This window comes from Squalius cephalus (genome assembly GCF_949319135.1).
Source record: "Squalius cephalus genome assembly, chromosome: 12".
NCBI classification, from domain to species: Eukaryota; Metazoa; Chordata; class Actinopteri; order Cypriniformes; family Leuciscidae; genus Squalius; species Squalius cephalus.
The window spans coordinates 10,343,405-10,371,076 of record NC_137133.1 but is presented as its reverse complement, the minus strand read 5'-3'; the positions used below and the strand labels follow the sequence as shown (position 1 = coordinate 10,371,076).

Here is a 27,672-nt window from a genome sequence, read left to right as displayed (position 1 = left end):
TAGTCCTTAAAAAACGATTTCTTTAAGAGCAAATATCTTCCTTTGCTCTGAACTTTGAGCGTTGTAACTTTGCAGGTGTTGTTTATGCTCAAACAGCAACATTACACACTAACTAAAGTTAGAAAAGTGAAATCATAATCAACCACCCCTTAAAATCATTCAATCTGTCTGAGCAATGAGTTTCAAACCTAGAAAAATGTTTTCTTTGTTTTGGATGCTATTTATGCATTTTAAGAGTATGGACTTTATGAGAAGTCACGGTCGGCAGGTTAAAGGGATAGTTCATCCAAAAATGAAAATTACCCCATGATTTACTCACATTCAAGGCATCCTAGGTGTATATGACATTCTTCTTTCAGATGAATACAAAAGCTAATAATGGCAGTGAATGGTCGTTTCTGTTTTGAAGTCCATAAAAGTGCATCGATCCATGATAAAAGTCATTCACATGGCCCCGGGGGGTTAATAAAGGCCTTCTGAAGCGAAGCGATGCCTTTGTGTAAGAAAATTATCCATATTTAAAACTTTATCTATTAAAATAACTAGCTTCCGATAGACGTCCGTAGTGCAGAACAAAATACCAGTCGCAAATTAAAAGTCTAAAACAATAATCTGTCGGAGGAGCTTGAGTTTGTTGCCCAGCCCTGTTTGTTAGAACCGCAAGAGGCGTAAAAGCTTACACTACTCCTACATCCTACGTCATACATTGTTTCAAGAGTTACTCTGCTGGAAGCTAGTTATTTTAGTCGATAAAGTTTTAAATATGGATATTTTTCTTACACGAATGCATCGCTTCACTTCAGAAGACCTTTATTAACCCCCCAGAGCCGTGTGGAGCAATTTTATCATGGTTGGATGCACTTTTAGTGACTTCACAACAGAAACGGCCATTCACTGCCATTATAAAGCTTGGAAGAGCCAGGACATTTTTTAATATAACATTGTATTCGTCTGAAAGAAGAATGTCATATACACCTAGGATGACTTGAGGGTGAGTAAATCATGGGGTAATTTTCATTTTTGGGTGAACTATCCCTTTAAGACTCCTCCTCTTTCCATCTCCACGCTGCATTTCTTCATCTTCATTTTTCATCACTTCTTTCATAAACCCCTCCAGCCCTGCCACCTTCCCTGTCCTGCTCTGAGCACATTGAACAGGTCAAACTGTCAGCAATGCCACAAAAACCACAGGAAGGTGACGCTCATTAGAGAAACCACTCCGACTAAAGTGCACACTAAAAGTAGTTTTACAGCAACTTACAAAGACACAAGGGATGTTTTTTCAATATATAATCATTTCAATATATTTTTCTAGCTAGAGTCAAAAGTTTTCAAATTCTTCACATTTCAAGGATTACAGTAGGGTTAGGCTACAGTGTATATGTGTCATGGAGATAAAGGAACTGCAAGACCACAGTTAGGGGTCTATAATTAAGGACGGTCTGAGTGTCCTTTTTGAAAACTGTCATTATTTTTGCAATTCCTTTTAGTGGTGCCAATGGAAATTACATACTTCTGGTTTAAGTAAATATTATCCCTTCAACATCTGGAGGTCACTGCAGGTGTTTCTTGTCTCACAACAAAACTGTAATGTGTTGTAAATCTTTATTCTCTCATTCCCTCTTTCTCTTTTGGCTGGGCAGTGAGTGAAGTCCTCAGGTGCTGCTGACTCACTGTATGTATATTTGGTCATCTTCAATAGTGGGAAATCCTTTGCTTCTTATCAGATATGTGAACAATAAACTCTGACTGTGCTGGGATTCACAAGCTCAGAGAGCTGTGAGTTGTCTTCAAGACAACACAGAGCACAAGTACCAGCTAAGATCTTTCAAAATATAAACAAAGCACTTCAACCAACTGTTAAGGGCTTCAAATAAACAATTTAACTGAACGATTTAAACAAAACTCGTGACATGGGTTCATGTCTGTGGCCCATTAGAAACAGATGTCCAGATCTGCATCAAAGCCAAAATCACAGTCCCTGTCTCAGACAACATGGTTTTAACATATTTTACAGCTCATTGGGCATAATCATATACGAGACATAATTTCTTCTGACAGTTGCATTTGCCGCAATCTGCAGAAACTATACTGCATGCTCCCCCAGATGGCTGACAATATGGCCCAAAATCATTTGGTTGAAGACCGTATTAGACACAGTTTGATGGCGTTTATTTCAAGAATATATTAAAATGGGACACGCTGTTAAATTATTTTTTTATTTTTTTACATTTCTTTCTGCATTTATAAGGCAGGCAAATACCGTATATTTTCATGTATAAAGGAAACCCATTTATACTGTTGAAAATAAATAATATATATATATATATATATATATATATATATATATATATATATATATATATATATATATATATACACTCATCATTAGCTAAACACTGAAGAGACATTTATACATTAAATTATGGCTGTCAATTAATAAATTAATTATGATTTCAGAATAAAACATAAAACAGTAACATTTCAAATAGGACATTTGTTTTTTACGTATATATTTTTTGTACTTCTTTTTACTTTTCAATGGACCCCCTTTCGAAAACACATGTAGTCTATTTTCAACTGTAATTTTTTTTTTTCTTTCCAAACATTTAGTTTTCAAATTAATGTCTCACAGTGTTTTTAAAATTTATTTATGTATTTATTTTTTGAAAGAACACCAATAATATTGCTCCATGATGGCAAAAAAAACTTGAAGCTAATAATCTTAATAACTGCAAGATTCATAGTTTCAGTTATTTATTTACATACTGAAGTAACAAGAGCTACACACAGGATTTGCACATTTGTCTTCAAAATAAAAACTGTAAAATAAATATACAATAAAATACATTAAACAATCTTTTCTGGGGCAAAACACCTTTCAATCATTTCAAAATGCATATGAGAACTGTAGTGACTATGCGGTCACAAATGGGATTCCTGGACCATCTGTGTTTATTTTCATGTGTTCCTCCTTTCATCAGTAATGCAAACACTGAAAATACTGAAACAACAAGCAATGCTGAATATAATAGAAATGGATTAAATATATAACCAACTGTACCTGGTGTGTGTCTGAAAACTGCACTTATGAATAAATGAATCAAGAGGCAAAATAATGACAGAAGATGATAACGTGAAATGACATGGAAGTGACAAACTGTAACATACAAAAATATATGCAGCACATGAGAGAACGTACCGTGATAACAAAACAAGAAGCAACATTTTGATTTACATATATATATTATTTACATACAAGAAAAGAGCAAAGAGTGATGGTATGTATGTACCAGGCTGAACATCGATTGCTTCAGCTCTATAATTCAGACAATCTGAAGTTCATTGACTACAGTCGTTCTATTGGAGGAACACATCAGTGCTCTGGTATTTTAACAGCAAATGACCTGCATTTACACATTCATACACGCTCACACAGATGCACAAAACTCATTAGCGCAAATGCAAGCAAAAACCAGTGCACAACAGGAACAATGTCCCAGTGTGGCGAAAAGGAGCGGTGGAGATGGGATACGGTTGGATCTCCCCAGCTGAGTTTTTGTGGAAGTGAGACATCCGCCGGAGGAAGCAGCTGGACACAAAGAACAGAGGGAGACCTGGAAAATGAGCTACTGACTGAGTGCCCAGACTACTGATGTTTGCACAGCTATGAGTACTGCGGTTGGTGTCGACTGAATCATTCAGTAAGTAGCTCATATTCGGACGAATACTCTGCCCTTTTTCCTTTTGGCAGTGGAATGAGAATCCTATTGGCTCATGTAAGTAACAGAAAGCCACTCTTTTTGCCCTAGGTCTGAAAGCCACCCGTCTATTGGCAGATCCTTCATTGGCTAATTCTACAGAGATCAAGAAGCCATTGGCACCCATTTCTACACAGCAGCAGCAGCTTTCTATTGGCTCAACCTTCAACAGCATGATTCTCATTGGCTAAAGAGCAGAGAAAACATTTCAGGCACAACAGTTGGTGTGGTAAGTAGAAGTAAGAGTAACAAGTCAAGTCTGTAGGAAATGATAACCAGAGATTTCCACATACACAAGTAAGCAGAGCGACGATGCCATCTCAGAGCGGTCTCTCCTTGAAACTACCAGACCCCCACCTTACTTTTTATGCACAAAATTAGACGCAACACAGAAACTGAGCAAAACCATTACAAATATACAAAAGAGCACTACTCTTCCAGTTTCATGAAAGATAAAATGTGGAATCACTCCCATTTTTTTCTGGAACAAAGAACAGAACCAATGCTACAGAAGCTACTGATCTTCTACAGTCCACCATTCATACATAAAACTACTCAAAGAAGCATTTTCAGTTTGTTGAAACAAGCTATGTCTGTGCCATACACATGAAATAAGTATTTTATTTACCAAATATTGTACTTAAAACACACAGGAGAAGAGGAAGAGACTGTTTAAAGTGATCCCTAAAAGAAACACTGTCTAAAAGTTCGATATGTCAAGCTTGAATTACTTCTTGACTGGATCATTTTGCTGTCCCAAATTACATTTCTTGGAAAAGGAAAAGGCGACACAAGCCAATAATATAATACTGCTGTGGAATCAAAATATCGCTGAGTGTTTAAAGTAAACAATGAACTTTGATGAATTGCCTTTTCATGTCTCAACACCTTTCCTGACAGCGAACTGAAATGTACCTTAATTTGGTCTATTTAAACGTAAAATGTCTTACAGATTCAGCTGCCAACTGACAAAATACTATTCCAAATGCAACATGCATCAAGTAGCTTGTTTTTGGCTTGTGCAGCAACATGATCATGCTGTCAAAGTTACAGAGTTATTGCTGCTTATACATGTCATTTCCAAATAGTGTAGCCTTTTGTGTTTGATATTTGAATTTATGAATTTATTGGAAAGACCTGCAAAATAGTTAATAGTAAAATAAGTGGGATTTACTCTCACGCCAGGCTCTTTTACTACTGACAGTCGGACATATTCAACACGTGAGTGTTACAATATCTTAAAGGTGCGTTATAATGCATTTTCGGCTAAACGATCACGTCAGATTGAATGTCAAGACTTCAGAGATGGTTGGGGAAAGTCTAATTTCCAATTGTTTCACTGTGATCCATCATGATTTTACTAGTCTCTGACTTGAAACAGCCTGTTTGACTTCTGTCACTTGTAAAGACTTGACAATTAGCAAAATAAGCATTATTGTGTTTATATATCCCATATTATAAATCAAAGGGATAAAAAAAAAAAAAAAAAGTTCAGTCCTCCTGCAGACTCACATTGAAGATATAGTACCATGGGATGATACCAGCATGGATTATTAGCTGTCTCAAAAGTTTGATGTCCCACAATTCCAAAGAAAAGAATACATGAAATGTAAAAGGAAAGCACACCATCACTGTCCTTTCTGGCAGGGGGGCTTATATACACAATCTGCGAGAAAGGTGAATGGAAAGAATACGACTGCTCTTGGACCCTAAAAGAGATTTTTGATCAGTGTTTTCCACCAAAGTCCTCATGCATGTCAGACAGCTACAATGACGCTTAGCTAAGGCGAAGGGTCTCAGTAGATGAATGGCATCTGTTAGAATGCCTGCTTTTTGCTTGGAATCAGATCTTCACACTGGAGGGTGATGTGAACCTGTCCCTTCCAAGAAGACATCATTGTTGGACAGCAGGGGCTGAGTGGCGGTACTGTGACTGCCTACTGAGTTTAGCCGCTGGACAGGAGAACTGGATTCCTCACGGGGCCCCGGAGCAACAGGCAACCTGGAGCTGAAGTTTAAATAAATCTGAAGAAGAGAAAGGAGATGTGGTGTCCACCACAAAGAAAAGGACATTTAAAAAAAAAAATCTACTGTCAAGTTCTGAGAAATGTACTATGTGTATTCACATCTGTTTTTTTGTAGAAATGAAAATGTTATGTGGTATAAAGTGAGAAAAAAAATAGGAACAAATATCATGATATATTAATTAAAGGTGCAATAGGTGATTCTCTACAGAAACATTTTTTGGTTTATGCTGGTTGAAAGTCTCCTCATATCCTATGTAAAGAGGTCTAAATGTAATTTTAGAAATATATATCATCTGTGGAAGGCGGAAGGCGTAGGACCATAAAATGTTCGTTCGATCGTTGCATTCGGTCCGAATTAAACAATAGCATGTGCTCCGTCAGTCAACGTGTTTTTGCATGCCACGTATGCAATGACTCTGATGATGTATGATTTCTGCGTGAACAGGCGCAGACATTTGCCATCAGCGCGTTTCACGTACGCTGTGCAGACAGAGCGAGAATGGAAGGCAACCAGTTTTTTTATGTCCGTTATTGTAGTATTGTTACTCACTGTACTGTAAAGTTTTCTCACCGGTGAATGATACGTCTCGCTTCTGGTCTGTGCGCGTTCATGTGTTTTGGCTGAGGCGTTGCTTTGGACTGCGATTTGCAGGAAGTATGCTAGCAGGCTAAAGTTAGCATTTCCCAGATCCCCTATTGCACCTTTAATGTTTTTAGGGAGTCACGCACCATGGCATTTCACAACCTGAACTAACCTTGCCTTATTAAAAGATCAAATTATTTCTGATATCTTATGACACTTTGACAGTCATGCGGGGGTCTTCACTATGATACCATTTTTATATGCTTCATGTGTTTTTTTTAAAAACAAATATTAACACAATTAATAAAGATTATATTAATAAGACTTTTTTCATCATTAGTATATCATATATAATATTGTATCGCTTTCTTTTTCGACTTTATGCTCCACCCTCCTAAAGACAAATTTTAATTTCCGGAATTAAAAGCATGTTTATCATGTTTCAAATCATTGTATAAACTGCATTTTCAATATACTTTTTCAAAAATGTATAGATTCAAACAAAAAAAAACTAGCATCATGTCATTGATCCATGCATGTGTAACCCCTCAGTTACACTTTTACAATGTTTTGTGTTCTAAAAAGGAAAAAAATAAGAAAGACATACGTGTTTGGTGCTGTCTGAGATTTGCTGTTCGATTTTCTCCACTATCTTGCTAAATGAGGGTCTCTTGAAGGGGTCGGCATCCCAGCATGAGTGCATGATCTCGTACCTGAAACAACAACCAGTTTTAGTAATTATAGTTTAGCAGAGTAAACGGAACACTTCCAGTTAAAGACATTTAAGTTCAGCAAAGTTTAATGTTACAGTTACAGATACAGTTAACTCTTGTGCAAACCTCTTAATAATAAAAATAAAATAATTGCTTGAGATTGAACAAAGAACCAAACAAATGCAAAAATTAAAAAGTAAAAATTATTCATTCATACTTATTAATATTATAGATGAAATCAAACGTGGTGTATAAGAAAAAAACAAAAATATGTTTATGATTATTATTTTATGGTTATTTCTATGATTAATCCTTTTAAATATTTTTCTGGTATTGATCCATTTATGCTTTTTGTCTATTGCAAATTTTAATATCATATACTCATAGCTATACTCATGTTCATATGTTCTATTCAGAAAATTTAAGTCTATTTGTGGGCTAGACATGCTATTTGTTTTTTCTGTTTTCTGCTCAGTTTCTTCTATGTGGGCACGTCTCTTTCTGTCACACACATGAACAGCGTCGGCCAATAGTGAGCCTACGTTCTGATGTACAACAGAGAAGCGCTGCGCTGTTACACTACGCAAACTCACGTCAGAGGCCCACACAGAAGAAAATGAATAGTTGAATAAAGTCGTTATTTTTGTTTGTTTTTTTGTGCAAAAAAGTATTCTCGTCGTTTATTTCAGTTAGTTTTCAGTACTGTTGTTAGTTTTGTTTCATTTTATTTTTTCATTTAAGTTGAAATTTCTATTTTATTTCAGTTTTCGATGTCTTAGTTTCAATTTTCGTTTACGAAAATAACCTGGAACATTGTTTTAGTGTGAAAATGTTGCCAATATCATATGTTTTTAACTGCAGAAATATATTTTAACTAATTAAAGCTCAGTCTTACATTTCACTTGGGGAAAACTCTGGTGACTCCATTCGGTATCCTTCCTTGATCATCTTATAGAATTTAGAGTCCACAGGCATGCCCGGGTAAGGACTACTCCCTAAAGACGCACATTATTAATACTTGAATTAAAAGCAGTATATCATGCCAAGTCAAAATAATCATGAGATAAGTTTAACTTACCGAGGGAGAAGATCTCCCACAGCAGGATGCCATAAGACCAAACATCACTCTCGAAGGTGTACACACACTCAAAGATGCTCTCGGGGGACATCCACTTCACTGGAAGACGGGCCTGTGCAGAGAATATCCTCATTACATACATTCCTTTCTTAACAACATAGGTAGAGCATGGAGGCATGCAGTACAACACACATTACTTGAAGGATTCAGTCTGTGACTACCACTGAAACAATTAAAAGCTGTGCTTGGAAACCTCAATCATACAGTTTTGTTCTAGTTAGCAAGCAGTAGATTGACATTACCTGACTTGGTTGCGGAATAAATATACAAAAAGAATACGGACTCAAAGACAATCAACAATATAGTCCAAGTTTGCTTGACTGTTTGTTGCTTTGGGCTTCTTTTAGACCATGAATCCAGGATGCAAATGGAGTAGTAGAATATTATAGCAACATTAGCGTTCTGCTTTATGCAAATTCTGGAAAATAAATCAACTGTCTTAAAACTGCAGAAATTACCCCGTTCCCGGCTTGTTTTGCATCAACCTCTTGCCATTGTAAGACACTGGGTAATTCACGCCTAGTACATGTCTCAACATGAATAAGAGCTCTTGTATTTTAAACTGAACATTGTCATTTTGCTTTAGCAGGGATTTCTTCGCAGTAAGCTCTTTGGATAAAGCACATCCAACACCCACAGAATAGACTTAAGAAGAGGGTTTGACAATGTTGGATGACAGCCATTAGCAGTGCATCAAAGCAAAGTAAAAGCATCCAATTGTAAGGAAGTGTCTTATTTATGGATTACACATTCTTTTTTCCACAGCTTTTCATGATTATGTATAGTTAAGCTCTGGTTCCTAAATGTCAAGCATCACTATGATCTGTGCTTGACTATTCACTTAATCCGATAATTAGTATACAGTGTGACATGCAAAACCTAGTGGGAAAATCTACAAATAAAATAAAGTTAAGGTTAAAGTTGTTTATATGTCACATGTAATGACAGTTTATACTTACATTGCCCTTAACAACATAGTTTGAGTCAGTAGTGATGTCTCGGGCTAGTCCAAAGTCACAGATCTTGGCCACTCGGCCTTGGGTGAGGAGAATGTTTCTGGCTGCCAGGTCTCGGTGAATACACTGCACAAACACGCATACAATAAACACATGAAGAAATACTAGCCATCATACACACTAATGTATTATGTATTAAAGCAGAGACAGTACAAGCGATAGAGACAGACCACTTATACTGTAGAAAAATGAATGGGAGAAACTGGCCGTATTAATGGATGTCTTGTATTTGAGCAAAAGAAGCTAAATTTACGATACAACTGTGGTTACGATACAACTAATGCCTGTTAGCTGCATAGAATTTAGTGTCCTGGAGGCACTAACAAAATGACCACCAAGTGGACTGGCTTCCCTTTTATAAAGGTTTTGCTTAATATTGCTTTCATATGTCAGGACTGTCACATATTTACAATAACAGTGTCAATATTCAAAACCTCATTAGCAAAAAAGTGTTGAAAATACCATATTCTAAGTTAGAGTTAAGGTGCTGAAATGAATTCACTGACAGAAAACTCACATGCCCACTTAACAGCGGGACTAATTTAGTTTCCTTCCACTAAATTGAATACTGGACCTACTGACCAGGTGGGGAAATGTGATATTTCTCGGCATGACCCTCTGTGAATGAGTGTGTGCATGTGCTTGACAACTTGTGTGCATTTGTGCATGACTTTGTGTAACCCAATCTAGGACTGGGCAGAGGTAATGGAATGTGAGCCAATGGCATTGTAGAGGAAAAGAGAGATCTGCAGTATGGGATTACCGCAAACACTCGGAATATAAAACTCAACATCCGTCAGAAAGAACGAATGCGAAAAAAAGACAAAAACACTTACGTTCTTGGATGCCAGGAAATCCATCCCTTTGGCTACTTGGTAGGAGAAGCTAAGAAGATCCTCAGTGTCCAGAGTCAAGCCATCTTCCTGCAGAATCTCACTGACGGCATCCGTATCGCTGTATGAATCACCTAAAGGGGTGACAAATTCTGTTAAGAATAGACAAGAAGGGACAAGATAAGATGAGACACAAAGAGCTGAGACGAGAAAAGAAGGTACAAGGTGAGACGAGACGAGAACAGACAAGAATAGAAGACAAGGCACATGACAAAACAAGATGAAGTGAGACAAGAAAAGAGATGAGATGACATGAGAGGAGACAGGGCAAGAAGAGAAGGCACGAGACAAGAGGAGGTGAGACAAGAAGAGATGAAATGAGATCACAAGGCACAAGACCAAGAGACGAGATGACATGAGAAGAGATGAGAAGACAACTGACAAGAAGGGACATAACAAGATGAGAGAGAAAAATAAGAGACGAAGAAGATAAGAAAAGAGAAGACATAAGAAGAGAGACAGAAGGTGAGATGAGACGAGAAAAGGGGATGAGATGAGAAGAGATGAGATAAGATAAAAGAACAGATCAGAAAAGACAAGAAGAAAAGAAGATAACAGACAAGAAAAGAGAAAGGAAGGAGAATAGATGAGACATAAGGGACAAGACAATATGAGAGTCATGAGACAAAAAGAGATGAGACCAGAGAGAAAAAACAAAAGGAAAGAAAAAGAAAAGGCATGACAAGAGAAGAGAAGACATAGGACAAGATGAAATGAGACAAGAAGAGATTAGATGACATGAAAAGAGATGACAAGAAAACAGGAAAGAAAAGATATGAGAAGACACAAGACATCCAACCTTTATTAAGTGATCTTCTGTTTTCTGAGGACAGAATTCCCAATACAGAGGGCTTCATGGTCATGTATCCATTCCTGCTCTCACTGTGATCAAACATTAACTCTTTTTAGTGAACCCAAAAGTAGTTCACACTTTCACATTTGCTTTGATCATGACTTTCCTAACTAACTACCAGTTGCATTGATCATACTTACTTTGGTTCTGGCTGCAGCATGATGTTTCTATAGTAAGAGTCTTCTCCCAGTGTAGAGAAGTAGAAGGATTCTCTCCTTTTGCGCAGGAAGTTCAACAGGTCACCAAAACAGCAGTACTCCGTTATAACTAGCGTTGGACCTGTCCAACAGACCATTTCAGTAATGAAGAACAACACTATACACACAAACCTGGAAAAATAATATCTAGCCTTAGCCTCTCACCTCCTATAGTGCAGGCCCCTAGCAGGTTGACAATGTTAATATGGTTGCCAAGATAACTAAGCACCTTTAGCTCAGACATCAAAGCCTCTTTCTCAGTGGCATGGGCACTTGCTGCGGGAAAAAAGACCAAGACAAATAAAAGCATTAATAAAACAACAACAAAAAATCAATTCTTAGAACAATTTTGGTTATTGTTCTAAGAACATTCTTTTTATGTTTTATTGTTTAAAACCATAAATCAACATTATTCCCAGATTGTTCAAGGAACCAAAAATTGTGGGTTACTGGAAATGTTTAACCTCCTTTCTTCAAATCATGCATGTTTGTGTACTTTCTGGTGTGTCATTACACACTGCCTTATTTGCTTAAGTAAACATGCTGGTTAAACACGCCTTGGTGTTACTGTGCTACTCATATTTCAAGATTATGAACATGGTCTCTGTTGCTTTTCACTCACGTTTGAGCATCTTCACAGCTACAGTCATCACAGTGTCTGCTTTGGACATCCCATAAGCAGTGGCCTCCACCACCTTTCCAAATGCTCCAGATCCTAGAGTTTTTCCTGGGGATGCAGGAAAGCAAAACTGATTCAGAAAATGGATACAGCGTGAACGGATCAATTTCACTTTTCCCTGATAAAGTTGTTTACAATCAATGGATCAGCCTGGAAACTGGTCCAAAGCCAGTTTTCAGCTGGAACATTAACTTGTTTTTGAATCAAGGAGGTGTGGCTTGTGGGGAAGCGTGATATGCTAGATCCTGTTGGATCCTGTTTGTTGACGGATACAGCTATTCCTTCATGGGGAAGATATGATCACAAGGCTAGCTATCAGTGTCAATAAACCATGGAACAGTCAATGAAAGACAGCAAGGTTTGTAAAATTCAAAAGAATTTGATGCTTTTTGGTGCATTTAACCTTGTAAACATTTCCAATCATAACGTATAAACAAGAGAAATTTTCCAAAGTAGAAAGATTATTTGGAATATGATTTACGAGGCCCAACTAGTCAAAGCAGACCGATTCAGGAACTTCACTCACCAAAACGCAGCTTATCTCTGGGAAACTCCCACTGGTGGTCGTATGGAAGCTGGGTAGGGTCAATGTACACATAGCTATTTCCATGAATACCTTCTATGACTTTCCACTGTATTTGGTATTTAGGTTTCTGTTGGAGACAGAAATGAGAGAGGGAGAGAGAGAGAAAGAGGGATGGGGGAAGAAATAAGTAATGAGCGACGTTTTCAGACAAGCATAAACAACCTTTTAGAACTAGTTACTGCAAGTGTAATGAGGTGCTCTGATAGACAAAAGTAAACAGAGTCCACTAATAAACGTTTAGTGTAAATGCACATAAATTATTCAAACCCAAATTTGGACAGTAATTTGGTGTGTGTGCGTGTGTGTGTACTGTACATATATAGCCAATAGCTCCCCTGTACAACAGTGCGAAACTGCACGGTGAAGCATCAGGTCTTATGACATGCTAAGTAAATATTTTTTTTTACATGAATGTTTATTGTTTCAGAGTTTCCCTGAAGTGCGAGAGGGCTGCCAGGTGTGACCGGTAAATTGCGCTGAATTTGAGGATAAAGCTTAATATTAAATAAACATACACTATAGTTACACTATAGAATAACAATAGGTTACAATATTTATTACTATAACAGGGTGAGAAGTAAAACACCTCAGTGAGTCAGCATGCATGAACTTCATGTGTTGGAAGACAAGCTACATGTAATGAATGACACTTTACCTGCATGTACTTGTAGGACAGCACAATCAGGATGAGAACAAGGATAACGGCTGCGGCAACAAAACCGATGAGCAACGGTGTGAAGAGTTCATGAGGAACAGTGTTCTCTGTGAAGATTAAAGCATTCAGCAGCCATTAGAAACAGATGTACTCCATCAACAGCAAAACACAAATGTGTTCCTTTTAATTATAGGGATGCACCAATATTTAAAATTCTGGATGATATGATATAAACATACTAGAAACAATTAAAGATACTTGTGCAATACTGATAACCAATATGTTGCCAATATATTGTGCATCCCTACTTTTAACTCATAATGGATATAATTTAGTGTTATCATTAAAATTATTTCAATTAATATTAATCACATTAATAATGTAATATAGTATTAATGTAATCATGTTTTTAAATGTAATTTTGTCATTTTATACATAACTTGAATGTTTTTATTGTGATTTTGATTGCAAATCAGATTGGAACCAGTTGGGAATCACTGCTCTAGACAGTGTGTTTGCGTAAAGAAGGCAATCTGTTACAGGCACCGACGGATAATCAATATACATGGCTCATCCCTGAGGATCAATTCTGTTAAAAAAAAAAAAAAAAAAAAAGTTGATCTGATGCTTGTCTTGGGACTTGAGCCAGAGGATTAATGGAAACAAAAAATGATTATTGCACTAAGTACAGACGTTGAAACAAAACCACAATAGGGTATTTACACTGTTGGAATATCTATATAACAATACATTCCCATCAGAAATAATGAATAAGTACCTACACAGTGGAATTATGTCCTAAGTGCTTGCATTTGAAGAGGTGTGAATAATACTCAAGAATGAATTGAGGTAAAACTCTTTACTGGAGATTTCTTTCACATTTTGAAACTATAGCTGTGTGTGGGGTTTTTTTTGCAATGTGTGTGTATGTGTTCATGTGTGTTGTGTTATTGTTTTTCTGCGTTGTTCTGAGCGGTGTAGTAAGCTCTTAAGCTATAAGAAGCTTTCTCTCCATTTCAAGTCAAAGAATGCAGACTCTGCAGTAAGTAATCCCATGTAAACCTGCCACTGGCTTTTACAGTCCTCTTCTGCTACCCCCCCCCCCCCCCTCCCCCTCCCCTCTCTCTCTCTCACCCTCCATCCTTCCCCATCCATCCATCTATCATCACACTGCATCCAAGCATACCATCAAGCCCTACCACAAACCAACACACACCATAACAAAACACTTTTTTTTTTTTTGCATCTCGTTCAGCTGAGGTCGAACAGTTTTAACAGTCTAGCCTAAGGCTCATTGTCCCACTGGTTTTCCTGGATCTGCTGCAGCCTAAACCTTGAGAGTCTAAACCAGTTCTCACATCCTGAGGCAGCAGGACTCAATTCATGCTCTCAAACCTCAAAATATCCAGTCCAACTCCTGATGGGCTCTACAAAAAGGTCAACGTTCAACTAGAGGTTTTTTAACCTTCCAGCTAATTTAGTTGAGAAAATGCAAAAACAGGCAATGTAGTCAACAACTTTCACCAAAGAAAGGATAATAAAAAAAAAAATTGTACCAGACACAAACTACGCTGGATGTGGATGACCTTTTGTTAACTATTCTGTCTTTAAAAATAATACCAGCACTAACTGGGGTGGAAAAACCGGGTGTTTTGCAACAAACCAAAACGTAACCCCCCAAAACCCTTGAAATAATCCCCAACAGTTGGTGATGCTAGGTTTACAATGGAAACAAGATTAGGGATAAAACTCTGCACCTCTGTTTATATAATAGTCTGCATATCTCTTATCCAAAAAGTCTGCCTACACAGGTTGAGCTGGAGCAGGAGTGGTGACCTGCGAGTTGGCAGCTGGTTTAGATTTCCTTAAAAAGATGCAGCCAGCAGATAAAGCACAGCTGGAGTGAACGTGAGGAGATGAGCGTTTCCTCTCGTTTGGTTGTTTAACCATTCCTGGGAAACCAGAAGCACCTGGGTCGAGGTCTCTGAGTCTCATTCCACTTCCTCGTTTTCTATGATGTGCATAAGTATAAGATGAAAACTAAACATTGGGACACTGATGACTGAAGGTCAAGGTTCTTCATCTTCATTGTAGATGTACAGTGCCATTATGAAATATGCGCTATATTCTGTATTTCCTTTTAATGAGCAGAACAGATCATGTACATATAATATTCAAAGGTTTTGGGTAAGAATATATATAGCAGCATAACTGTTTTCATCATTGCTAAAAAAATAAGAAATGTTTCTTGAGCTCCAAATCAGCATATTCAAATGATTTCTGAAAGACTGGAGTAACGAAGCGGAAAATTCATCGTTGTCATGAATAAATGAATTACATACTAAAAATATATTAAAATAGAAAACAGTTATTTTAAAATTAAAAAAATAAAATAAAATGTGTGGTCATTTATCTTCTTCTAAAGGCCAGTTCACCAAGAACGATAACTATAACGATAACTACATTAGTGTCCACACCAGCGGACGATATCATTCTGTTTATGTTAAGCGTGTTCTTGTCTGTCAATTTAAATGCTTGAGCTCAGGATTCCTGATTGGCTCATTCATCAGCTGGATAAAATCGTTCTGAAAGTGATTAATTTCTCAGTGCAATTATTGTTATAGCTGTGGTGTGAACTCTGCTATTCTTTCATTTTGAAAAAGATTTTTAGAACTATTTCTTTATTGTTATCTTTATAGTTATCGTCCTTGGTGTGAACGGGCCTCAACACTACTTCATGTATAATATTTAAAGTTTGCAGGATTGTTTTCTTTTCATGCACATTAGAAATATACTGTGGGACTGTGGGGCAGACTGACTCCCTGGCCAGTGCAAAGATTACTTAACTAGGGAGAGAACTGAGACACACCTTCAGAGTCAACGATGGAAGACAACCCAAAAACAAACAAATCAACAAAATTAACAGAATAGTTTACTACTAGCACACCAAAGCAAAGACACACACCCAGACCTGTGACAAATGAGCAAAACCTATACAGGCCACACTGGGACAGTATGTGTGTAGGCCTATGTGATATGCAAAGGTCCAACAAAGAAGCAGTGTTTGAATTCATAAAATCAAATCTCAGATATAATATTCAGGTAAATAAAAAAACACCTTCAATGTGCCCTAACTCTCAGAAGTTGCATAAATCAGTCAACCAGATTATATCCTGCAGATAATGAAAGTGCTTTCCAGTTTTGTGAGTAGTATGGATCAGAGGGTCAGCAAACAGACTGTAGTGGGAGTCGTCTGAGGCTGAGACTTAGTAATTACAAACAAGAGTCTTCAGTCAATGTCTGAAGGGCTGTGTGTGTGTGTGTGTGATTTGGGAAGTTATTTGCTCACCGCTGATGGAAAAAAGAGTGTACACGATTTCCCCATTGGCAGATGCCACACATTCAAGGGTGGCATAATTGTTCTTGGTTATGTTTAGACGGCTCTCCACTGCGCCTTTCCCAAAGGGAGGACTTGTCATGGTGACAGTGACAACATCCTCCTCCTCCTGAGTGGCATTCAGCAAATTAGAGCACCTGAGGAAGCATGCAACACAGTTGTAAATTCTTGATCTTGCACTTATCAAGAACATATAATTACTTCATAGAACTGTTTCCCAGAAACACTGCATAAAAGGAACTATTGAAAAAAAAAAAAGGTATTTCGTGCACAGTCCTAAACATGTTTTAAAAAAAAAGCTCATAACCCTAATATACAAGATAATATTCAGTACTTTTTTCATAGCCTTTAAAGCAGCGTATCTTTAGTATTATTTATATACAACTATAGTTTTTATTAACATTATGAATTAGATTTTATTTATATATTTAAGTATTCATTTTCAGTTCATTTGTTTTAGTAAATTTGTCATTTGTATTAGTTTTTATTTATATTTAAATATTATTTTAGGATTTCTTTAGTTTTTATTTATATCCAGTTAGTTTAGTCATTTTAATGATTCAACTTATTTCAGTTAGTTGCAGAATTTCTTAAGTTCATTTTATTGTAATATTTATATTTTAGTTAAATTAAACTTTATTTCAATAATTTTTTTTTTTTTAAGTTTTCCTTAATGATAATAACCCTGCTTTAAAGTCAAATTAACTGCCCATTGCAACCCATTTTATATTTTGAGGAAATATTCCGAAGCCTAACATTTTTCTTTGAAAAATGCACCCATGAATTGTTCACACTAACACCAGGAGCATATGGGGTCAATTTTCATTTCATGTAGATCTTAAGATCAAATGTTAAGCACCACTGCATATCAAGAGACACAACTTTTTAAGCTCTAAGGATAACGATAAGCATCTCTCGCTGCATTCAGGGTCTATGATGGATTTTTACAGATATTGTATGTGTGAAAAAGCTTCTTGCTTAAGAATGCAAAATAACAAGCTGTGAAGTGACAGACCTTGAGGGCTCTTTAAAAAAAACAAAAAAAACATCAGAGTGGAATGCAATGCCGTCAAGTGCTTTGATTTATTTGCTTCATTTTTGTACAATTCTTTTGTCTCTCTCCGCTTGAGTTCAAAGGTAGCTTTTAATATAAAGGCAGAACAAATAATCTCAACTGGTTTAAATTTCTTATTCATCTCTTTCTTGTTGAGTGATATTGTTAATTACTTTATTTAGCATGGTGGAAACCTCTCATTATGTTTCTCAACAGTGGAATGCCTGTTTGCTGAGAAAACCACCAAAGCGGTGACAGATAAAGCAAGCATCACACAAACAAGATCAAAAGACAAATTGCACTGCATGTTTATATGCTCAAATTGAAGCAGGTCATCTTATCCTGATCGCATTTGATCACCATGAGGAATTGATTGGATAAGCTTGTGACTAAGTCTGTGCTAAGGTGTTCTGTCAACACTGTTACTATCCAAGAATAAACAGCCCCATGGGAGCGGCTTGTTCCCATGTTGTCAGGCATTGTCACATGACTGATAGCAACCAATCGCTTTTGTGAAGTCACAATCATGACAGAGTCAAATTGCTTATCCCCATCAATAATAGGCTAAAGCTTTGTTGTCCAATCATCAAACATCAAGTTAACGGTAAGTGGCTAATCCACGCTGCGTCACAATGTACCCTTGGAGAAGCTAATATGTTAACACTGCTCAAGGGAGGTACCGCTAATTTTGGAAACCAACTTTGGAAGCCCATTGTAGGAACTTTTCCGAAATTGTGGGTGTATTCGAAAAACAAACAAAAATGTAGAAAGCCACGTACCTGGAGTGGGGTTGGTCACAGTAATACCACTTGATCTGAGGAGTGGGGTAACCCTCTGCAGCACAGCGCACCTGTCCATCAATCGGCCCCTCATAGGACACAATCTGTGGTTTACCTAACAGTCAAAGATTAATTCAGGGTCAGTTTTACAATTCTGGTTTGTGGGATGGATGTTTGTCTCATTTGCGATTACTTTCTAAAATATAGACAAATTGACCTAAAATGCCAGATATTAAATATTTCACTGTTTAAAATGTAGGTCGAATGGGAGACCTGTTTGACGAAAAATGATATCCGTTTATAATGGGTGATCAATAATTCTAATTGAAAAGAAAATGATTGATGATAAATGATAATGATAAAAGGTATTATTTGCAGTCTTGAAGGCCAGTCCTTTCATATCTGTTTTTACATGGCCTCTACTATTGTTAGTGGGCTTTAAGCCAGGGTCTTACCTAGACAATTAAGTTATTTTACCCAGCACAATGTCCAAGAAATATGACTGATTATTACTGAACAAGAATACACACAAAAAGTCATAATCACATACATTCTATACTCTTTTCTGGCAAGTGAAAAGTGCAAATATTTGCCATTTGCATTCAATTTTTTCACTCACTTATGACATGGACTTCGAACGTTTTATGAACAGTTGTGTCTCGGTTTGAGCATGAAAATGTGTAAACTCCGCTTTCTGACACCTTGAGACGCACTAGTTTCAGCTCGCTGGTGTAACTGTTGAATAAAGAGAAAAAAAACATGAATTACATAAAGTATCTTTCAGTTCATTGAATTAGTGGAATAAAATGTTGATTTTGCACAATATGTGGGATGCACTGGTATTAAAAATCTGGTCGATACTGATGAGCCAATAATTATTTTCATGTTATGGCTGATAACCTATAAACCTATAAAAAAACAAAAACCAATCACTTTAAATGTCACAAGTGAATAATGTAGGCTTCACAACATTATAATGCACCGTATTAAAAAAAATTCTATTGAGAGATTTGCTAAAGATTATACATGCTTTTAAATTATTAGTGTTTTTAAAAATGAATTATAACTGAGTTACATGATGGCAAAGGTGATATAAATTTAAAAACACAGCACAATTGAATGCACAACATCGACGAATACTTCCAATAATAATATAAAACTAATATTGTCCAGATAACTGATATGGTACCAATATGATGCACAACCCTAACAATTGCTACATATGAAAAACAAGAAATGTTAGGAGTAAAAAAACATTACAAAATCATACCTATTCCCATGTGACCCTCTGGTAATGACATGATCAGTAGTATTGGTTAGTTTTACACCTCTGTAGCTCCAGGAAAACATATGAGGTTTCGGGTAAGCTTCCATTACCACACGCAGGGACAGACTTTCTCCAGCGCGCACTCTCTTAGTGCTGTTATTCACACTTGTTAGGTTAATAAAGCCTTTTTCTACACACACAAACACATAAAACATAATTTTATCCTTTGAAACAGTCGCAACAAAAAGTCTCATGATTGTTTGGTAACAATGTCACAGTGTCCTTGTTACAAGTGTTACATGTACTTACTGTAGTAATAACTGTAAATTATGCATAACTACATGCAAATAACCTAATTCAAACGCTAACTCTAATTACATAGTAAGCACATGTTGTTAATTATTATTAATCAGTACTTAAAATATGTAGTTAGACTGTAACAAGGACCTTAAAATAGAGTGCCACCCATAGTTTTTAAAATTAAAAATGGTGTTTGAAACAACAGAGACCTACCATAGATGTCGACCCAGACCGGCTTTGCACTGGTCCCTTTTTCGTTCATGGCCTCACAGTTGTAACTCCCTGCATCCTGCATCGTCACAGAACCCAGGCTGAGGATGGCGGTCCTCACGTGAGAAATAGGCTCAGTCAGGAGACGTGAGGACAGCTGCACTGACGGTTGCTTGGCACATGCAGAAAGAAAACAGACACAAAGCTGATTGGGCAACTCTGGAGAGATGAGGCATAGACCTTGTCTTGAGTGAAGTGCTTGTGGTTGTCTATATGTGTAGGTGTGGCTGTTTTTATAATCTTTATATGAAACAAAGTGTGTTATTCATCTCTCAAATATCAGTCTCTGATGCCAGTTTAGTCTCAATGAGGACCTGTCCATTCATCCGTCTATCCATCTCTTCCAAATTTTCTCAAAACTTTTAAACAAGGCTTTAAACAACATTCAAAGTTTTTCATATTTAAAAATGTCTGTTGAATTTGAGTTAGTTTTAATTCTACTTCCATTTGAAATTCTGCATCCTGTTTGCTACCTCAATTCAAATATAAATCAAAATTCAAGACTTAAACTAGAATTTAAATGTCATTTTCAATTCACTTCTGAATGACACACAACTCTGCTGACAGTCGTATTCTGCTGCTGTGTAAACATGATCATTTAGAATTTTGAGGTGTGCCTTGAACCAATTAAGGTCCAATTTGTCTCTGGGCATAATATCAAGAACAAACACTCACACTCAGTCTACAAACACATTAGCACATTAAGTAGGTTAACTGGGACGTGCACCCATACCTACTGTATGCTTTTCTATAAGTATGCTTTTCGTAAACATTGTTTTGACTTGATTGATTGAAGCGGTTGATGTGTTAACAATAATAAAGCCTGCAGTATGTACTGTATATATGTGTGTGTTATGGTCATGAAGAGTGTCACAGTGTGCTCAGGTAAATAGGTGAGAGCCGGTTAGTTTTTGTCTTACCACTCCGCGTGGAGCCTTCCACTTGATTGTGATGTCGCTGTTGACATTTGAGGTGGAGCAGGATAGGGAGAGCTTTTCCCCCTGGGTGAGTAGCACTCTTTGAGGCTGACCCAGTGTGATCTGAGGAGGCGCGCCTGGAACTAAAAGCAAAGAAGTATGATGCATTGTATCTAAGCAGCAGGAATATGTGGGAAAGGAAGAAGAAGTATAGTGGGGTGACATGGACATGCACGTGTCTGGTGTCTGTCTGTGTCCACTTGTTAGTGTATTTGGACTGGCAATCAATTACATTTTTAATCAAACTAATTATATGATATGGTGATTAATTAATCAATCAGTCTATAAACTACCATTCAAAAGTTTGGGGTTGGTAAGATTTTATGTTTTTGAAAGAGGTCTCACCAAGACTGCATTCATTTGATCAAAAACAAGAGTAAAAACAGTAATACTATAAAATATTATTATAATTTAAAACTTTCAGTGTCTTCAGTGTCAGAAACCATTATAATATGCTGATTTGCTGCTCAAGAAACATTTCTTATTATTATCAATGTTGAAAACATTTTTGTGGAAACTGGGATCCATTTGTTAGGATTCTTTGATGAATAGAAAGTTCAATGAACTTCAATGAGTTTATTAGAAATAATATTCTGTAACATTATAAATGTCTTTACTCTCACTTCTGGTTAATTTAATGCATCCTTGCTGAATAATAGTACAATATAAATGTCTTTAAAAAAATCTTATTGATGCCAAACTTTGAATGGTAATGTGCGTATACCATCTGCTTTGAACGCAGGAGCATATCCTGCATGAATGGTTCCGTACTCATTCTCTGCTGCCCATTCTTGGGAAGATGGCACTTCAAGCTTGAATTAATTTGCATTGGGGTTTTTTATTCATTATTGACAGCCCTCTAAATTGACAGCCCTTATATTTATAAATGCCTCTCTTTTTTTCTCACCAAGACGGACATTAAGTTGATATTGTCCGGATTTAACCGTGGCGCCTTCTAGAGTCCCGACGCAGACGTAACATCCCTCAAAGTCCTTCCTAACAGCATCCAACACCACGCCCGTCTCAATGCTGGATGAACATCGCAGGTTGATGGGAAGGGGCTGTCCGTCACATTTCTCCAGGTGCAAATCCGTCATATTTGGGTCTGTGGCCAAGCATGGGATCATGGCCGTGTCTCCTTCTCCCGCAACAATGTCAAACACGATGCTCCTCCTGAAGAGATTTTCAGGATCTGCTGAGAGGAATGCTAAATCAAAAACCAATGAAACACAACCAATGGGGCTTAGATCATGACATTACAGCTCAGAGAAAGAGAAAGAGTGTCACAAATAGAGTGAAAGTGAAAACTACCCTCCATCATACCTAATAAACAAATAAAAATAACCAACATCTGCAGTGTTAACATTTGTAAAATCGTGTGAATCTGTCCACTTCCAAAACTGCCAGGGATCAGTTTGAAGATTCTATTATATGGGATTATAAGAACATGCATGAAATAACACATGACATAGATGTATATATATTAAAGGCCATGTAGGCAACAGGTGAATACAGAGAGTTGATTGCGGGTATTTAGGGCCCCTAAAGTGTGTTTTTGGCACAATATGGAACCACACAGGAAGATGAGAGATACTGGAGTGTGCGTTCATAGAAAGAGAGGGAGAGCGAGAGAGAAAGACAAAGATGAAGCACGAAAAGTGTTAGAAAGTACTACAAGATCATGCAAACACATGTAACGTTGCAGACACATTACCTATACAGTATGAATATTACTATACAGTATCTAATCACACATATACTGTTTCCAACAGGCTTGTACAAACATAAAATGTACATTAGCTGCACTCACACGAAGGTATAACAAGACAAGGTACACACATAAAGGAGGGTTCCTCATTAATTCTTTAAATACTGTCCTACAGACATGTCACTCAGCCCAGACAATTTACTACACCCACTTAAGATACTCCAGAATGCAAAAGGCTGACTTACCTTTTACATACACATAGATGGAGCTCTTTTCACCAGACTCCTCATGGCATGAATATTTGCCCATGTGGTGAGGGGCTGCTTTGCTCACTTTAAGAACTGTTAGTTGACCCTGCCTTTGTTCCTCCTTCAAGGTTCGCGTGGGACGGTCTTCTCGCATCCAGCGCACTGAACTGTTGCTCTGGCAGCGCAAGCTGAAGTCGCCGTTCAGTGGTACTGTAATCCAGGGTCCTTCTGGGGTGATCGTGGGCCTGGACCTGCCTGAGAGGAAACAAGAATGTGAACATGGCACACAGATGGAAGATAAAGACGTTTAACATTTAATAAACTTGCAAGAGGATAGATTATTTCTAAAGTAAACATGACAAGTTATGAAGCTCTGCAGACTTCATTGTATTTTGTCAAATGCATTTAACTCTCCAGTATACTATGGTAGACCTACTGATTTTGCAAAATAAATAAAAAACAGCAACATTGATAAACAGAATATACCAAGCACATACACATTTATACACACATACAAATCAAATCCCTCTCAAGTAAGTTGCATAAATGACAGTTAATGGTGTGAAATAGACAGTTTCACAATTTAACAATCCAAAAAAAGTATGTCTTCTGAGTTCCTCTCATTCTAATTTCTCTAGAAATGGTAATTTGACATTAGACAATTCTACAAAAGTCTACAAGGGGATTTTTTTTTTTTTAATTGCTGTGCTAATTCTTGGTTGGTACAGCATCATTCTCCATTCAAAGTGCTGTGTTGCCTTATACAGCTACAAGGCTTAAAAGCAACAGATTAGTGTTTTAAACCAACAAAAGAGTCATTGTCCTCCCCTCCCCGTATGACTGGGAGAATGGTGAAAATATACAAAGAAAAGGGGGAAAACAGTAAGGTTTTAAGTAAAGGTTTGAAAATAATCAAACCGAAAAACCCTATGTAGCATGACAGTAAAATACATAATTGGAGAAAAGCAAACATTTGGGGAAAAAAGGCTGCAGTAGAAAATAGAATGGGGTTCCATTTTGAATATACATCCAGGTCCAAACATTATTAATCTCGCATCCTATCATCTTTATCAAGCATCATTAGCTTTGAGTGAAAATTCAGTTCCTTTACATCACCTCTTTTTTAACAACTCATAATGGTGTCGTAATGGCGTAATCAAGATAAAAGCTCTCTTTGCATGGTTTAAATATTTACCAGAGAAACGGTTGGGTTCTATGTGTGTGCGTGACCAATTTGTCTTGTTATTGTTTAAGGCTTTTCTTTCATGCAGTGATTCTTATTTGTCATTTTGATGTTGACAGTGGTCACTGGAGAAAACAAGTCAACATCAACAGTTGTTCTGTTAGGTTTTTCTCTGGAAAAGCACCTGACTTTGCAGATGTCGTTTTCGTGGCATAGAGTGACAGTTTGCATCAGGGAAAGCTACTCATCAGGCTAAACCACAGTTCACGTTTTTATCACGTTATCTCATTTTAGCCTGAAGCAACTATGGAAGCAACATTGCATACCCCCAACCCCCTGTCCCTCATGTTATCAGAAAAAAAAAAAAAAAAGGTTCTTATAAACAAGAAAGAACAAAGGAGATGCAAATATGTCACATTTGCTTATTTGGACACATTTTGAAGACATCACCATTGACAATCGTGAATGCCATGAATATTGGCATAAGGCAATCGTGATTGCCTTAATTTGCCTATATCCATCAAAACTACAGAAACCAGTTTCCAGGAACCAAGAGTACACATTATTATTACTACATAATCTTTGAGTATCCATGCAATCCTTTACCTGCCAAACAGATGTTTACTTGCACTTTTGCCCTTTGTGCACTGCTTATTCTTGCTCCCTTTATTTTTATTATTAAGTATTTGTTATTTATATATTTTAATATAAGCACATACATACAGACGTACTTATATATATTATCACTAAAATCAGAGGGAAATGATAGGTGAATAATACTGATGTAGAAGCACCTAAGCTTGTGGTTGTAAAAGTATAACTAAACTTCACATAAGCTGTAAACTGTCCCTCAAATCTGATTGGTTGATTTGAACGTTGTTCCAGGATCAGCAAAGATGTTGATCCAGGAACATGATGTACTTGGTGAAATCACGTTGACCATAAAGGTCTGTGCATGTTCTCTGCTCACACTTTTATTATTAAATATATATTTTTATACATTTTTAAGAAATTGTATACTGTAAAAAAATATTATTGGAGTATGTTTTACAAGAAAATAAAATTTTAGTTGTTCTATTTAAAAATCGAATTGTTTCAAAGTAAATCCTACACCAATTTATTTTCCAATGTATATATTAGATAAAAGTACTATAATTTATATTTGGTTGTAGTTTCGTAACTTACGTTACCACCGTCAGCCACAAGGGGCACTCGCCCGAACATAGCACGACCACCTCCATTCAGACACCCACCAGAAAATTGACTTCTGGCTGTAATTTCTATATTTCAAACAGTGTACAGTAGGCCTATATCAGAGCACTCTGCTGTTAACTAGCCAATGGATATTTCCATGTAAATGGTTTTCTCATGGCTGTTTGTTTGAAGGAACCCGATGCAAAATAGTCACTTGAGCGCTGAAGCCCTCTGGCGTTACAAAGTTGATCTTCAGATTCATGCCAAAACCACAGCAAAAGTTAACCGCATGTGTTCAGTATTGTCCACGCTCACTTTAAACCTGGTCATTTGAATTCATTGAGATGTTTCATAATAAGACTTGGGCTTACATAACCGGGCTTCTCCATACACAGTGACGGTGGATTTCAAATTAGTGAACATTAGGCTACAGATTTTGTCTCCCACCCCCACCAAAAAAAGAAAAGAAAAAAAAAGGAAAGCTAGCCTGTATGTTCCTTTTTTGGAAACTTAAATGTATCACAAAAAAAAAACATCATTATTACAGCATCTGAAAGGACAAAAAGCGGTATCTTTTCCAAGCACGAGTTTTCAAATGATAGCCTACAGGTCTGAACACGTGATGCGCAATGGTCAGTTAACAGATGCAGTCCAGATAATCATCTTTTTTTTTTATCTGACCACCACAAAAGACTATCTGATATGACCATGAGGTGCAGCATTCGCAGGCAAAGAAAAAGTCAAGCTGCCGTATGCAAAACAACTTCTCTGGCTTTTGGAATTGACGATCATTTAGCTACATGTAACAGCTATCCTGATAGGATGAGATAAAAAATTAACTGCAAATGAAAACCCATATTAAGGCACCTTTTAAAAACTGAAGCCTACCTGTTCAAATTAACCGTACAGTCTTTTCAGCCTACCGTCACATCAATGCAATAGCTTGGGGCTCAAATTGAGCGCGCGACGTTTGGCGACACAATTATAAAGACGTCTTAAACAAAAGCGTGACGTGAATCTCTAATGAAGTATTTAAAAAAAAAAACACGACTTGTTTAATTTTACTGATCCTAACGTGCTCGAGCTGCCACTGTTGCTATGGCTACCTCCTCAGATGAAGTTAGCCGCTTTTTTGGTTACGAAAAAGTTGCTATGCATTAAATATGTAGGCTATAACGTGTGGCCTATAAAGTTTAATATTCTGTAAGACCCACATTTTTTTCTAAACCTTTTGGGGGGCTCAGGGCTTGCTTAGCGGAGTCAAGCCACCCACGTTCTTACCAAGCTGTTGCTATCTGAACTATATAAAGTTAATAATATCAAAGTGCAACTTTGTTCAGCGTTAACACTCTTTCCTTCACATCGCTCGCTAATTATAGTCTACCTGAAACAAGCATCGTATTCCTACACTTGACGCGAAGACGGGCACGCGCGAGCCTGAGAGATGAATAATTGAGAGCAGCGCGCGAGGATCGGCTTTACTTTACATTCTCACCTGCGCTCCGGATCAGTATCTTATTTCAATGATCCCGTAACCCCTTAAATTGATGGTATGTAGAGCCTCCACACGGCAAGTGAAGAGGATATGATTCACTGGGATTATCAGTGGGAATTCTCGTGCGTTAGAATGTTTAATGTTCAGTTTTCAACTGGAGAGAGGAGTTCTGCACTGATAGAAGGTGGACCGAAGTGCGAAAGCTCCTTATGGACAGTGATATTCATCATGAGGGAAAATAAGAGAGCACACATAGGGTCGTTTAGTGATAACAGCCAAAATTGTGATTCTACAAAGAACCTAAATCTAGATTAGTTAAAAGTAAAAAGCAACAGGTCCATACATTATTCTCTGAATGATCGCATATCCGTTTTGTTTTGAGTTATAGCCATAAAGAATAATTCAACAAGGCTGCCTCACATCTACAGCAAGTGCAATATACATCCCTAGTCTTCAATGAACAACTTTCTGGAATCTTTCCTCTAAACTTGGAAAGCAATGTGAGATAATAAAGGACCAATAAATGATAAAACTCATCCTACCTGGTTGGATGATTAACTGCAACAAAACAGTAAACAGAACGCAGTGATATTCCATTGTTATAATTCCATCTATCTCATGTGTGTTGGTAGCTCGATAATACCGCGGAACGGTCGCCAGACGAGCGATCACTCCCGTCTTAAAGGGCCAGCGTTGTTT

The 27,672-nt window shown here is 37.1% G+C and overlaps 1 protein-coding gene and 1 long non-coding RNA gene across 4 annotated transcripts; one reads left to right on the top strand and one right to left on the bottom strand.

Moving 5' to 3' along the window:
* Nucleotides 1–2,742: 2,742 nt before the first annotated feature.
* kita (KIT proto-oncogene, receptor tyrosine kinase a) lies at nucleotides 2,743–27,672 on the bottom strand. 3 transcript variants are annotated; one of them, XM_079889256.1, is made up of 21 exons: nucleotides 27,516–27,672; nucleotides 23,099–23,356; nucleotides 22,053–22,340; nucleotides 21,089–21,228; nucleotides 20,112–20,280; nucleotides 19,602–19,788; nucleotides 18,951–19,066; nucleotides 18,332–18,446; nucleotides 16,451–16,635; nucleotides 13,102–13,208; nucleotides 12,387–12,513; nucleotides 11,804–11,908; nucleotides 11,347–11,457; nucleotides 11,125–11,263; nucleotides 10,931–11,013; nucleotides 10,075–10,205; nucleotides 9,182–9,304; nucleotides 8,163–8,274; nucleotides 7,980–8,079; nucleotides 6,979–7,084; nucleotides 2,743–5,786 (listed from the first exon to the last, which is right to left on the bottom strand). In XM_079889256.1, the coding sequence occupies exons 1-21, from the start codon at nucleotides 27,568–27,570 to the stop codon at nucleotides 5,613–5,615; spliced, it is 2,931 nt and encodes a 976-aa protein (XP_079745382.1). In that variant the 5' UTR covers nucleotides 27,571–27,672; the 3' UTR covers nucleotides 2,743–5,612. The 3 variants fall into 3 exon arrangements, with proteins under 3 accessions (XP_079745382.1, XP_079745384.1, XP_079745383.1); XM_079889258.1 differs by having other exon boundaries at nucleotides 22,053–22,352; nucleotides 27,516–27,666; XM_079889257.1 differs by having other exon boundaries at nucleotides 22,053–22,337; nucleotides 27,516–27,660.
* On the top strand, nucleotides 12,371–13,158 carry LOC307168949. The gene is made up of 3 exons (XR_013823010.1): nucleotides 12,371–12,439; nucleotides 12,874–12,912; nucleotides 13,118–13,158. It is a non-coding gene; the product is annotated as an uncharacterized lncRNA (long non-coding RNA).

Coding starts and splice junctions, on each gene's coding strand:
- kita (XM_079889258.1), bottom strand. CDS start 27,570: ATGGAATATCACTGCGTTCTGTTTACTGTTTTGTTGCAGTTAATCATC. Junction 19,067..19,601: donor AGAGGGTCACATGGGAATAG/GTATGATTTTGT, acceptor TTTATTCAACAG/TTACACCAGCGAGCTGAAAC. Junction 11,014..11,124: donor ATGCTGCAGCCAGAACCAAA/GTAAGTATGATC, acceptor GTTTGATCACAG/TGAGAGCAGGAATGGATACA.